At 59.3% G+C, this 13848-nt stretch overlaps 2 protein-coding genes across 2 annotated transcripts in view; both read left to right on the top strand.

Annotated features, from left to right (window-relative positions):
* The window catches only part of RAB11FIP3 (RAB11 family interacting protein 3), a 73316-nt gene that overhangs the window by 15817 nt on the left and 43651 nt on the right, over window positions 1-13848 (top strand). The window lies entirely within an intron of this gene.
* Window positions 7446-12862, top strand: LOC110259955 (collagen alpha-1(I) chain-like). The gene is made up of 2 exons (XM_021086922.1): window positions 7446-9021; window positions 9390-12862. The coding sequence occupies exon 2, from the start codon at window positions 11473-11475 to the stop codon at window positions 12574-12576; it is 1104 nt and encodes a 367-aa protein (XP_020942581.1). The 5' UTR covers window positions 7446-9021; window positions 9390-11472; the 3' UTR covers window positions 12577-12862.

Genomic DNA, 13848 nt, shown 5'->3' with positions numbered 1-13848 from the left:
GTCTGGCATTGCTGTGGCTGTGGTGGAGCCCGGCAGCTATAAGCTCCGATTAGACCCCTAGCCTGGGAACCTCCATATGCTGTGAGTTTGGCCCTAAAAAGCAAAAAAAAAAAAAAAAAAAAAAAAAGGAGGGGGTGTTATTTTACATTTTGCCAAGATTCTTAAATGTCTGGCTTGATTGAAGAGAGCTGGTTCCTTTTTTATCTGCTTCTGCAAGCGATCTGTTGTGCCACGTAGCCTCTGGACAAGTCCGCTGAACGTTCGTGAGAGAGCGTATGGAAGAAAACAGAGGCCACCTTAGAAGGTTATGAAACTGGTTTTAATCTTGCAGACCCCCCCCTTCCTCAGACAGTAGGGTCTTCCTGGGTCCCTGGACCATGGGTTGAGAACAGCTGTCTTCCACTCCAGAGTGGTCAGTTGTGGCCTGGTCTCACCTGCTTACATGCATCAGAATCACCTGGTGGAGTTCCCGCTGTGGTGCAACAGGATCGGCAGCATCTTGGGAGCTCTGGGACACAGGGCTGATCCCTGGCCTGGCACAGCGGAGGAAGGATCTGGCGTTGCTGCAGCTGCGGCTTGGCTCTGATCCTTGGCCCAGGAGCTCCATATGCCACGGGGCGGCCAAAAGAAAAAAACAAAAACTCCCCTGGAGACCCTGTCAAAACTGGCTGCTGGGCCCACCCCAGAGTGTCTGACGTATGTGGCCTTTGTGGGCCCGATAGGTTCTTGGGCATTACTTCCTGGCAGTGCTGCTGCTCCTGGTCCTGGGATGCTGTTTGGAGAGCCACTGTCCAGAGAGTTTTGAGAATGTTTGCATCTCTTTCAAGACCACCCTTTTATCTTTTTTTTTTTTTGCCCTGGCATATGGAGGTTCCCAGGCCAGGGGCTGAATCAGAGCTACAGCTGCTGGACCACACCACAGCTCCATCAGATCTGAGCCACGTCTGCGACCTACACCACAGCTCATGGCAATGCTGGGTCCTTAACCCATTGAGCGAGGCCAGGGATCGAACCCGCAACTAGCTGGATTCGTTTCTGCTGGGCCACAGCGGGAACCCCCCCCCCCATCATATTTTAATGTCTCTCCTTTCCTCCCTGTTGTATTGTCCCGACCTTAACTTGATAGGTGTTTGCTTGGGGCCCTCTCTGCTGGCCCTCAGGAGCCCTCAGGGCTGCCCCCTGCCCTCTCTGTGTCCTGCCCCCTCGAGCAGCCCTGACGAGAAGCCAGGGCTCCGACCAAGATGTCCACGTGCCTTGGCCCATTCTTCCCTGCTCACCCCTGCTACCCTCTCACCTCAGCTTACTTCATGTTTTTTCTACTTGTTTTAGTTTTCTGTTTCAGCTTACTTTCATTTAGCGTGTGTGTGGTTTAAAAAGTCTGGTGGGGGCAGTTCCTGCCGTGGAGCAGTGCGTGAATAATCTGGCTTTTCTCTGCGGCCTTGCTGGTTCGATCCCCAGCCCAGTGCAGTGGGTTAAGGATCCAGCGTCGCTGCAGCTCAGATTGGATCCCTGGCCCGGGAACTTCCACAGGCCATGGTGTGGCACAAAAACAAGGGGCCGAAGTGACTGCATGTCTGTGACACAAGGATCTGCCCTGTCCTTACCGCCTGCCTCTGCTCGCAGGCTCCTGGCTGTTGGGTCTTGTGGAAAGGTTTTCCCAGGGCCAGCCGGGTCTGTTGACGTCCTGTTGGGGGCGCTGTAACCACTTGTATCCCTCCCGCCTCTGCCTTTCTCTGCACTGTTGGCCCCGCCTTGGCTGAGCAGCCATTCTGTGTTTTTCTTGTTCTGACTGTGGACATTTTTCCTGGTGGACCCATCTCACGTGCTGTGGTTCCAGTTCTTTCTAGTATGGCCTTTCGCTTTTCCTGGCGTTAGTGACGCGTTGTGTGTTCCTGTGTGTAGTTTTCTGCACACCTGTCGGCCGTCGTTTCCAGCTCGTCTGCTGGGATCTCATGGTTCTGCTCTCACCCTCCTGCCTGGGGGAGCGCCTGTGGCTGTGCTTCCTGAGTTGGCCTCCCCGGGCCGAGGTTTCCCATCAGAGCCTGGCACCCAGTGCACTTCCATGCTTTGCCGTGTCGTCTGTCGGCACCTGCTCTGTGCCCTTGTGATCCTGTGTCCTCTGCTCTGAGTTCCTGCTTGTAGGTCCTGTGCTGCTTCCGGATCTTCGGCTCTCCTCTGGGGCTGCGTCCTCCCAGGGCTCCAGTGGGGAGGGAGGGAGGCGCCCTCTCCCCTCTGCTTCCCACCTGGGTGTCGCCTACGTGCTCCTCTCTCTGTGCCACAGGCAGGGCAGGGCTTGTCAGTGTCTCCAGGCTGGAGCAGGGCTGGGCGGAGGCTCTGCTGCCCCTTTCCAGTCTCTCCTGAATGGCTTTGTATTTTAAATTTAAATTTAAATTTTGCTTTTATTTTTATTGTCTTTTTGGTCTTTTTAGGGCCGCATCTGTAGCACGTGGAGGCTCCCAGGCCAGCGGTCTAATTGGAGCTACAGCTGCTGGCCTACACCACAGCTACGGCAACGCCAGATCTTTAACCCACTGAGCGAGGCCAGGGATTGAACCTGCAACTTCACGGTTGCTAGCCCAATTCGTTTCCATTGCACCACGACGGGAACTCCTTTTTTAGATTTTATTTTAAAATTTTGTTTGTTTATTTTTTTGGCCACGTACCCGGCATGTGGAAGTTCCTGGGTCAGGGACTGAACCTGTGCCACAGCGGTGACCCAAACCACTTAAGTGGCAATGCCAGGTCCGTCATTTGCTGCACCGCAGGGGAGCTTGTCTGCGGGAAACCTGGGCCTACAAATGCTTTCGCTTAGCCTTTCTCACCTGCGTTTTCATGTGTGTGATAGTTTCCGTATTTTGACAGAGCCACAGACACAAACCTGGGCCTACAAATGCTTTCGCTTAGCCTTTCTCACCTGCGTTTTCACGTGTGTGATAGTTTCCGTATTTTGACAGAGCCACAGACACCTGCGTTTTCATGTGTGTGATAGTTTCCGTATTTTGACAGAGCCACAGACACAGACCGTGGAACATTCCAGTGTGTTGCTGTGCCCCGTTGGTAGGTGTTTATGTTTCCCAGTTTCTCTCCTGGGAGTGAAACCGCTGGACCCACAGCCACAGCAGTGGCTTCTCACTCAGAAGGTGCCTGACTCCCCAGCCTGACCTGAGGTTTGTTACTGTCTCAGGGCTCAGAGCCGAGACAGGCAGCGTTTTCTCCGGCTTTCTGAGCCCCTCAGAGCTTTTCTGTGGGATCCAAAGGGAGCGGGCAGAGAGCCCTCGGCTGTGCCTCTGGACAGGCCTCCCTTTCCCGGGAGGCGTCCTGCTCCCGGCGCCTCGCTCCATCCCTGCCACCCTGCAGCCGGGAGCCGGGAAGCCGCAGGCCGCGCTGCCCGGGGCCGCCGTGCCGGGGACGGAGCCCTTGGAGGAGGAAGGGTCGTCCTTGCCGGCCTCTGGCCGAGAGCTGCTGCGTGTCCTCCTTGCGGGCCTCGCGCCCCCGTGTCCCTCCATGGCGCGGATGCCGTGGGCCGTTGGGGACGCAGATGGCAGAGGCGCCTGGAGTTGCCATCCACCCGGCAGTCCTGCCGGCCGGTCCTGCCCAGAGAAGGCCGGGCTGTGTGCCAGAACCACCGAGAGCAGCGCGTCCCTTGGGGGGTGGGTTTCTTCTTTCGGCCCCGTCCAGAATCGCCGCCTGTCGAGGAGGCGGTTCCCTACGGATGCTGGTTTGCTTTGGTTTGGTTTTGCCACAGCTGCAGCGTGTGGAAGTTCCTGGTCCAGGGACTGAACCTGTGCCACCGCGGAGACCTGACCGTGTTGGCTCCTTATCCTGCTGAGCCACAAGGGAGCTGCCGCCGCTGGTTTTGGAGATGGAGTTAATCTTCCCGTTGGTGGGTGTCTCAGGGAGTCTGGGAGGGTCGCGTCGTGAGTGGGGACTGTGCTCTGAGATCAGGCGAGAAGGCCAGAGACTGCTGCTGAGAGAGGCCCATGGGGACCTGGAGCTGTCAGACCCCTCGCCCGGCTGCCTTCCGCCTGACGTGGTGACTGGGGCCTTGCTAGGTGGGTGTGTCAGCGGGCCCCTCGCCACTACTATATTATTTTCTTATTTTTTGCTTTTTAGGGCGGCATCTGAGGCACATGGAAGTTCCCAGGCTAGAGGTTGAATTGAAGCTGCAGCTGATGGCCTGCACCACAGCCGCAGCCACACAGGAGCCAAGCCGAGTCTGCGACCTACACCACAGCTCACGGCAACCCCAGATCCTTAACCCACTGAGGGAGGCCAGGGATGGAACCCGCGTCCCCGTGGTACCTAGTAGTGTTGGTTTCTGCTGCGCCATGGCGGGAGCTCCCCCTTGTCACCTCTTCAGGTCGTCGGTAAATACGCATGTTTTGTGGTCAGGCTGACCAGTCATTGCCTGGGCCCGAGCACAGGCTTCCCTTACGGGTGTCATCACAAACCAGGAGGGAGGTTGTTCCCTCCCGGGACTGCCCCTCGGCCTCGCCCAGGTCGAGTCAGTGTGAGGCGCACTTGGGGAAACCAGCGGGTGGTGTGCTGTGGGTGCAGGGGCTTCGAGTTCAGGCACTTTGTGCCCGTTCATTCTGGAGCCCGGGCGGGTCTCGTGAAGGCTGCTGGTGTCTGCACTGGAGCAGAGGCTGTGCTGGGCTGTGTCCAGGTGCCGGCGCGCCCTGCTCAGCTCCGCTCGGCTCGTCCAGGCGTGCTTGCTTCTGTGGTGGGCCCGGCAGGGGAAGGCGAGCGGAAGTGGCCTGTCCCCTGAGCTGCGTGAAGGCACGGAGCTGGGCCTCGTCAGTGTTGGGGGCGGCGGGGCTTGAGGCAGTGCTGGTGAGTGCCCCAGGGGTCAGGGGCTTCATCAGGTGGCTGTTGGGGCACTGAGGGGACAGCTGGACATCTTCCGAGGTGACTGTGGGACTGGGAGGCAGGCAGGCCCTCCCCTCTCCCTTCCTCCTCCTCCCCTTCTTCTTCTTCCCTTGTTTCCGGTTGGATTCCAGTCCAGCTCTGGGTGGGCTGGTTACTTTACTAAAATCCAGGAAAACCAAGGCCGACTTTTTTGCTGCAGGAAACAAAAAGCCCTTTTATGAGAGAAGTCCATCCTTATCAACGTGATTCACTCTGGCTGGTGAGGAGAGAAAAGCCGTACGTTTTCCTCTTGGTGAATTTATTTTTAAGCACCCACTTCCAGGAGTCTGCCTTATGATGCATTTTGCAAGAAGTACTGGTTGGTGAGGCTTAACAGCATTTGGAAGAACATTTGGCTCTCGCTTTCAGACTGAGAACTTTCTAGTAGGAGGGCGTTTAGCATTTGTAATGTGCGAGTTAGGAGCCTGCTCTCAGGTTGGTATTGCCTTTAAAGCAGTAACAGGATAATGTACATTTACAGGAGTGCCTGTCGTGGTGCAGCGGAAACGAATCCCACTAGGAACCATGAGGTGGTGGGTTCCATCCCTGGCCTTGCTCGGCGGGTTAAGGATCTGGCGTTACTGTGGCTGTGGTGTGGCCCTACGATGCAAAAAAAAATATAATGTTAATGCACATTTACAGAACACAGTCCCAACTAGCATTGTGGGTCATTTTAACCTTCTAGGCGTTTATTTATCTACGTATATATTTATTTCTTGTTAGGGCTTCACCCGCGGCATGTGGAGGATCCCAGGATAGGGGTCCAGTCGGAGCTGTAGCTGCCGGCCTACACCACAGCTGCAGCAGTGCGGGATCCGAGCCACATCTGTGATTCATACCACAGCCTGAGGCAGTGCTGGATCCTTAACCCACTGAGCAGGGTCATGGTTGAAACCCATATCCCTGTGGATACTAGTTAGGTTCGTTTCCACTGAGCCATGGTGGGAACTCCTGGCATTCTGTTTTTAAAGAGCAAGGTGCCGAAGAGGGAAGCGCAGAGAAACAGGATGGTGGTGGAGAGGGTGCGAGCCTGGAGAGTTTGCACTGTGTGCTGACTTAGAATTTTTTTCCCAGGGTTCCCGTCGTGGCGCAGTGGAAATGAATCTGACCAGGAACCATGAGGTTGCAGGTTCTATCCCTGGCCTTGCTCCGTGGGTTAAGGATCCGGCGTTGCTGTGAGCTGTGGTGTAGGTCACAGACGCGGGTCAGATCTGGTGTTGCTGTGGTGGAGGCCGGCAGCTGTAGCTCCAATTGGACCCCGAGCCTGGGACCCTCCATATGCCGCGGGTGTGGCCCTAAAAACACACACAAGAAGTTTTTTGCCCATTGTTGAAGGATCTCCTGGTAATTTAAAAACACGTGTAACCATCACAGACGAGAGGTCAGTTGCACAGTTAACTCCGTCTGCCTCCAGGGTTTACTGCTAGCGTCTCAGAGCTGCTGGGATTGCTTGCTCCTGTCACGACTGGTCCTGGGCCACCGTCCAGGTCCTGGAACTGCCCCTTTTAGGTTTAAACAAATCTCGAAGCGCAGCAACCAAAAGCCACCCACAGACGACGTAGGCTCCGAAGGGCCTTATCCCTAGTCAGGTGGCTGAACCCGAGGACCGAGTCTGGGGGACTTTGGCTCCTGCACTGGGATTCCTGTGGGGGGAGCTTCCGCCAGGAGACCTGGGGCCTCCTCGGGACTGGCCGCTTCTTCCCGGCTGGGTGCTTGCGGACTCTGCCTTGTGCTTCTGAGCCGGGTGCAGGGCACGAGTGCCGAGGCCCGGGCAGGGTGGGGGGTGTGGGGCCGGCCCTGCTTCTTGTCCTGCTTCATCTCCTGGCCTCTGGCCCACGTCTCCCCACCGTGGCCCTGGGTCCTGCTCCCCTGGGCGGGCGGGCCTGCGTGCCCTCCGGAGCACACCGTGTGTGGTCGGTCCCCGCCCCGGCTGTTCTCGGGGCACGGCTGGCTCTTACCTCTCGAAGCTTCCTTTAGGCAGAACGATCCCAGCTGAAGTCACAGAGGCGTCCGTGTTGCTTGTGAACTTGCGCCTTGACCCACCCGCTGGAATGAGGGCGCAGAGGGAAGCAGCATGGGTCCCGGGCCCTGGAGTGTGTCTGTGCGGGCTGGGCGCGGCCGGCGCCCCAACGTGGGGTTTTCTCTGTCGTTTGAAACAGCACGTGGCGCTGTCTTCTCATCTAGAGAAGGGAGCGTGTGTGAATCTGGGGCCGTGCCCTGATGTGTGCGTGCCTGCCTAGCTCTTCCCCTGCTTGTGGTCCTTCCTAGGGAACCAGGCGAGGGCCGTGCCGTGTCCTTGTTGTAACCCAGAGCTTGTTTCTGGGGATGACTTGTGAAGGGCCAGGCCCCATGTAGGCCCTCCGTGCTACCTCGGCCCTGGGGCCACCCCCTGGGCTTTGGTGGTTGGCGTCTTTCTTTGTGTGTGTGTGTGTGTGTGTGTGTGTGTGTGTGTGTGTGTGTGTGCGCTTTCAAGGGCCACACCCGCGGCATATGGAAGTTTCCAGACTAGCTGCTGGCCTACACCACAGCCACAGCAAAGCCAGATCGGAGCCACATCTGCGACCTACAGCTACACCGCAGCTCACAGCAACGCCGGATTCCCGACCCGCTGAGCGAGGCCAGGGCTGGAACCCGCCTCCTCATGGATACTGGTCGGGTCATTTCTGCCGCTGCCCCAGCAGGAACGCCTGCGATTCCTTTACATTCGCGGAGAAGTGTTCCTGGCCCAACGTGTGATCTGCCTCCGGGAGCAGACCAGGCCCGGAGCAGAGCCTCTGTTCTGAGGCAGGCGGAGGTGGTGCCCTAAAGAGTCAGCTGGTCCTCCGTGGCTGATGGCATTGGCCGAGGGTCTGTGTTGGTGCCGCGTTATTTGCACCCAGTCCGTTCCATCAGCTGTGCGAGTGGGTTGTCAGAAGGTGGGATCTCAGTCCCCAGAGCAGGGGTGGAACCCGGGCGGCGGCAGCGAGAAGGACAGAAGCACCCACTGCTGACCCTGGGCCCCCCGGGCTCCCTGGGGCGCCTTTGACAGAGGCACGTGTGTTCACTTCTCCTCGGGGAACTGACCCTTCCACGTTAGCGGTCACTCTGCTGCAGGCGTCGCCTTTCGTCTGGAAGTCCACCTTCTCGAGCAGGACTAGAGGCACTCCCTGTCTCGCACAAGTTGCTGCACGCGAGTCTTTGTCCACTCGCTTTCTTTCAGCCCGGCCGTGTCTTTGTAGTTGCGTCTTGATTGACTCATTTATTTATTTATTTACTTATTTTTGTCTTTTTAGGGCCGCACCCATGGCAGGTGGAGGTTCCCAGGCTAAGGGTTGAATCAGAGTTGTAACCGCTGGTCTGCGCCGCAGCCGCAGCAGCTCGGATCCGAGCCACATCTGCGCTGAGCTACACCGTAGCTCACGGCAACAGGGGATCCTTAACCCTGTGAGCGAGGCCAGGGATCCAGTCCAAGTCCTCACGGATGCTCGTTGGCTTTGTTAACCACTGAGCCACGACGGGAACTCCCCTGTCGTCTCTCGTGGGCAGGCTGTCCCTGCAAGGTTGGTCTTGGGTTCCTCTTCCAAGGAGAGAGAGGCCTTTCCTTGAGGCAGAGCATGGGGACCAGGCGGGTGTTGGGTTCCTCAGTGGGGGTAGGGGTCTGTCGCCTTAAAAGGGGATGTGGAAACACTCTCTGAGCAGCTGTGGGCTCCCGGACAAGCAGGTATTCTACGCCTGGTTTACTGTGGCCTCAGGGGTTACACCCAGCCTCCTGCTGCTGCTCCCAGCTGCTGGCCGCGGTTCCCTGAGTTAGCCTGGGCCCCTCCTGTGGGGCAGGCACATTCGCACCCTGGGGTGCAGCAGTGAGCAGGATGGACCGGGGCAGCGCCCGTCCACAGAGGGTGAGAATCAAGGGCCAAGGCAGCATTCACATAAGCCAGATTTCTTCGAGGAAAGAAGTGGCCAGAGGAGTTCCCGTCGTGGTGCAGCGGAAATGAGTGTGACTCGGAACCACGGCCCCAAAGGTCCTTAGGAGGGGGACGCAGAGGAGACCTGACTGCAGAAGAGGAGCTGGCGGTGTGTCGGGGGAAGCAGCGCTGGGGTGCAGCCCCCATGGCGAGCGCTGGCAGCCGGAAGGTAGGGAACAGACTCTCCCCGGAGCCTCCGGAAGGTTCCAGCCCTGCCCACTCCCTGCTTTTGGCCCGAAGACTTGTTCTGGACCCTGACCTCCACAGCTCTCGGAACACTGCTGAGTCTGCAGCAGCAGGAAGCTCATGTGGGGCCGGGGGTGGGGGGGCTTCCTTGATCCGAGAAGGGAAAGCAGCCAGCTCCGGCCCAGGAGGTCGGTGGAGCCGCTCAGGCGCTGTGAGGGGTTAGGGCAGGAGGTGGGGAGAATCCTTGACCGCAGTGTGTGTGGACGGTCTTGAGAAGTCGCCTGGCCGTATTCAGCCAGGCTTCTGGGTGTTGTGTGTTGTGTCACCTGGCTTGTGCCCTTTTTCCCTTAGAATCGTACACGAGGCGCTTGCAAACCCTTGTCCGTGGTAGCCCTGTCGAGGGATGGAGGCAACTGCAGGTGCACGGCCAGCCTGCGGGGCGCCCTGAACATGGTGTGCGCGTGCGGGACCGCGTTCCACCGTGGGGACCCTCGTGGGGGAACCCGGAGGACACTCAGCGAGTGAGCGGTGACACGCAGAAGACGGTCGCGTTCGGTTCCACTTCCCCGAGGGCCCCAGAGCGTCACCTCAAGGGACAGACGGGAGACAGGGGGCCGGGGGAGGCAGGGCCCCGCGGGTGCTCGGCTGGGAGATGAAGGGGCTCTGGCGGTGACGGGGATGGTCACACAGCCGTGGGCCCGGCTTCGTGCCCTGAGTGGTAGGAACGCGTGAGACGAGGGAGTTGCCCGGCAGCCTCAAGGTTAGGGCTCCGTGCTGTCACCGCTGCGGCCCAGCTTCTGTCGCTGGTTTGGAAACAGATGCCGCATGAAGCCCCAGCCCTGGTCGAGGCGGTCACTTTTACATCCTGTCTCGTCCCAGCCGAAGGCGGCCGGACCGCGCTGCCCGGCCTTTCACAGGGCAGAGCCTCAGCGAAGCGACCCTGCTTCTCCATCGCCTGCGCTGCTGCGTCTGGCTCCTGAGTCTCTTTTACCAGGGAACCTGAGGCAGCGCTGAGCACAGCTGGCTTGTTGGGTCTCATCTCTCTGGTCCTGGTCCTGGTCCTGGTCCTGACTGGTTGGAGGCCCAGGGCTGGTGTCCCCCCCACACACACCGTCTCACTCTCAGCTCTCGCCGAGTGTGGCCTTGATGCCATGCTAATGACACTCACCGTTACCCCAGCCCTTGGCTTGAGCTCAGATGTCAGCTGCACGTCTCCGACTCATGGCTGAAGCTCTGAGTGCCACCTGCAGGGTCCCCGCCTCAGGCAACTGCCAGCCCACCCTGCCAGTGCCCCAGGCCAGAGCCACTTTCTCCCTCCTCCATCGGACCCACGGGAACCCCTGCTGGCTCTGTCGTCAGGAGACGTCTGGGGCCCCCCATTGTCAGGCCTTCTCTGTTGCTCTGCTTGGAATGTGGGCGCACCGGTCGCTGCCCCACCCTGCAGCCCCTTGTCACAGGCAGCCGCACAGCTCTGCTAAGGGCCCCCTGTGCTCCTGTGCTCAGAGCTCTCCCAGGGCACCAGCCTCCTGCAGGCTCTCTGTGTGCCGCAGGCTGGCCTCCGCAGGCTTCTTGCACCAGCTGTGCCCTCTGCCAGGGGCACCGTGCCCCACCCCTCCTGCTCAGCATCTCAGCATCTCTTCAGGCTGCCTTCCCACCAGGGGCCCTGGGGCCTCCACCACCTTGATTCAGGTAGTTGACAGAATTTAGTTCCTTACACTTGTGGGGCTGACAGCCCTGTTATCTTTTTGCTTTTCTGGCCACCTTGTGGCATATAGAGTTCCCAGGCCAGGGATTAGATCCCAGCCCTAGTTGTAACCTTACAGCAAGGCTGGATCCTTAACCCACTGTGCTAAGCTGGGGATCAAACCTGCATCCCAGGTCTCCTGAGACGCTGCTGGTCCCCTTGTGCCACAGCGGGAACTCCTGACATCCCTGTTTTCCTGCTGGAGGTTGGCAGGCAGCGTCCTCGGCTCCTAGGGACCACCCCGTGGTCGCCTGCGTGGCCTTCTTGTAGCACAGCAGCTTCCGTCTTCGCGGCCAGCTGCCTGCTGCTGTTAGCACGAGCCGTGTTCATCCCGCTTGCCCCTCACGGCTCTCCCGTCGCCCACGCCCCTCAGGACCCGGCCCCAGGGCGTCCGTTCCTGGGGCACCCAACAGCCCAGGAGCTGTCTCTGCCCGGGGCACCTGCAGTGAAGCTCCCAGTCGACAAGCCCACCAGGAAGACCTAGCTTTTCCTCCGCTTTGTAATGACCACCTTTTAAGTGTGAGGGACGGTTAGGGAGCTCAGAGACTTCGTGCAAGCCTCCGGGAGGAAAGCAGAGACCAAAACAAGAAAGGCAAAGGCAGAAGGCCCTGGAAGGAAGCAGAGCCAGTGCCGAGAGCAGAAGAGAACGTGGAAAACAGAACTTGGTGGTGTCAGAAAAAGGAAGGCATCATGTTCAGAGAACCAGAAAGCAAATTAAAAATGAGATGCAAGCACTTCTTTAAAAATGAAGCTCACGTCCAGACTGCATCCCAGAAGGCGTCTGAAAGGCAGAGAGCCCAGGCCATGCCAGATAAGGGCAGTGCCTGCCGGCCGAGGCGCGGTGCCGGCCCAGCTGGCGGAAGCGAGGGCAGGGCGCGGTGCATCGCGCGGCTCCGAGGGCACGTGTGGACTCGGGGACGGTCTCCGGGTGAAAGGGCTCTTCCTGAGGGGAAGCACCCCTGGCAGGTTCGGTGGATTCTGCCAGTGCGGAGAGGCTGCTCGATACCTGCCGGAGACGGAAGCGGGCCCCCCATAGAGCATCAGGATGGGTGGGTGGCAGACGCCGCAGCACCCACAGCAGCGGCCGGGCGGCCTCCCAGCGGCAGCTACACACGGGCTCCTGCCCACGGGAGCAGGAGTGCAGCCCTGCCGCCGAGGAAGCTCGGGCCGCGCAGCGTGCAGCCTGCCCCAGGGGCAGAGGGCACCAGCGGCTGGTGCCGCGGGCAGGAGGGTGTCGTGAAGGCTGTGGAACCGCCGGGTAAAGGAAGAAATGGTGTGAGGTCTCCCGCGGAAAATGCGAGGTCCCTGACGTGCAGGCCGCACAAGGCCGGGCCAGACTGCGCCTGGGGCAAGGAGAATGCCGCCTTGCACCCCAAGAGCCCGGGACGTCACGGTCCATCTGACAAGCCAGGCAAGAGCGCCAGGAGCATGTTCGGGAGATGTGGAGGCAGGGACCCCCCGGCCGCCCAAACCGTCGAAGGCCGAAGAGCAGCCAGAGGGCTTCTGGGCAGATGCGCCGCTGTCTGGCTCCAGGCTTGGCACCGTGACCTATGCTGGATACCTGTGTGGTGGCCTTTCCCTCCGGTGCTTGTCCCTGGGGCCTGCGCTGGGTCGAGGGGTGTCTGTGAGGAGTGTGCAGAGAGGCGGTTGAGGGTCAGGCCCCCGCCTGGCGGGGAGCAGAGCCTGAGGCCTCGATCCAGAGAAGGGCCCCGGAGGGGACACTGGCGCAGCCCCCGAGGGGCCCGCGGGCCCAGGCGTCCCTTCCGGGCTTGCTCCCGGCTCTGGGACAACTGACCCGAGACGCAGGCCTTCGAGCTTTGTCTTTACTCCGACGCGGGCCTGGGCCCTGTTACTGCTCTGAGTTGTTTGATTTCTTCAGCGCTTCCGCATATGGCTTGAAGGTGCCCGCTGCCGCTTTGCCCGAGTGTTCTCACGGGCGTTTTAAGATGTTTGTCTTTAAAGTAACAGGCAGGAGGCGGGGGTGGTCTCTCTTGTGGCTCAGCAGTAATGAACGCAACCTGTATCCATGAGGTTGCAGGTTCGATCCCTGGCCTCGCCCAGTGGGGTAAGGATCCGGCATTGCCGTGAGCTGTGGTGTGGGTCGCAGACGCGTCTCGGGTCCCGTGTTGCTGTGGCTCTGGCGTAGGCCGGTGGCTACAGCTCTGATTTGACCCCAAGCCTGGGAACCTCCATACGCCGCGGGTACAGCCCTAGAAAGACCAATAAATACACAAATAACGTGGAGACAGCTCTGTGAATATGCCAAAACCCACTGAATCGTGCCCTTTAAGTTGTTGAATTGTGCAGCATGTGCATAGGATGTGCACAAGCTGTTAACAGAAACGACATGGTCGGAAGTGCCATGTCCCCTGAAGCAGCTGGAGGCGACACTGCCCCAGACCGTGGCCTCCCTCCCACCCCCTGCCCCCCAGAGAAGATCTTCACACAGAATCAATGAGCTGCTGAAGTCCCAGGGATGACGGACGGAGGGAGACAGCAGCTCCTGGAGCTGGCGGCCACCCCTGGCCTGTCCCAGAGGGCGGCAGGAGGAGCCAGCCAGGCCCCGGCTACAGCTGGGCGCGAAGTAGGCGCTTCCGTCCACAAAGGACACAGCTGGTGACACTGAAGCACCAACTTCCGAAAAAAAGTGGCATCCTGACTGTGACACACACCTCTTGGGGACAGGAAACTTGACCTTGTGCATCTTGTAGAGGGTTTGAAGTCCTCCCCCTCGAGCCAGGGGTGGTTAGTCAGTTCCCCGTCACAGGTGATCTAGGGCGCTGTTCTTGAACTTGAGGCAGAAAACCCGAGCTCCAGACGAACACATTTTATATTACGTAGCCCACCTGTCTTAGCGAGTTACCTTTAGAGGTGAACATGCCATGTCTTTCAAGCGGCCCGGAAGTGACCGCTTCCTTTTTCCCAGCGGGACCCAGTGACTGCACAGTGGGCCAGGTGTTTAGGGAGACGGTCAGTCTTCATCTTGGGTCCGCACTGCTGGCCAGTTATTTGCAGGAGATGTTTCTCCTCCTCTAGAGAAATCTCTGAACAGGGTCTTTAAGCATA

Source organism: Sus scrofa, chromosome 3 (assembly GCF_000003025.6).
Source record: "Sus scrofa isolate TJ Tabasco breed Duroc chromosome 3, Sscrofa11.1, whole genome shotgun sequence".
In the NCBI taxonomy this organism is placed as follows: domain Eukaryota; kingdom Metazoa; phylum Chordata; class Mammalia; order Artiodactyla; family Suidae; genus Sus; species Sus scrofa.
Note: the sequence above shows the minus strand (reverse complement) of the source record. Positions and strands in the feature narration are given on the sequence as shown.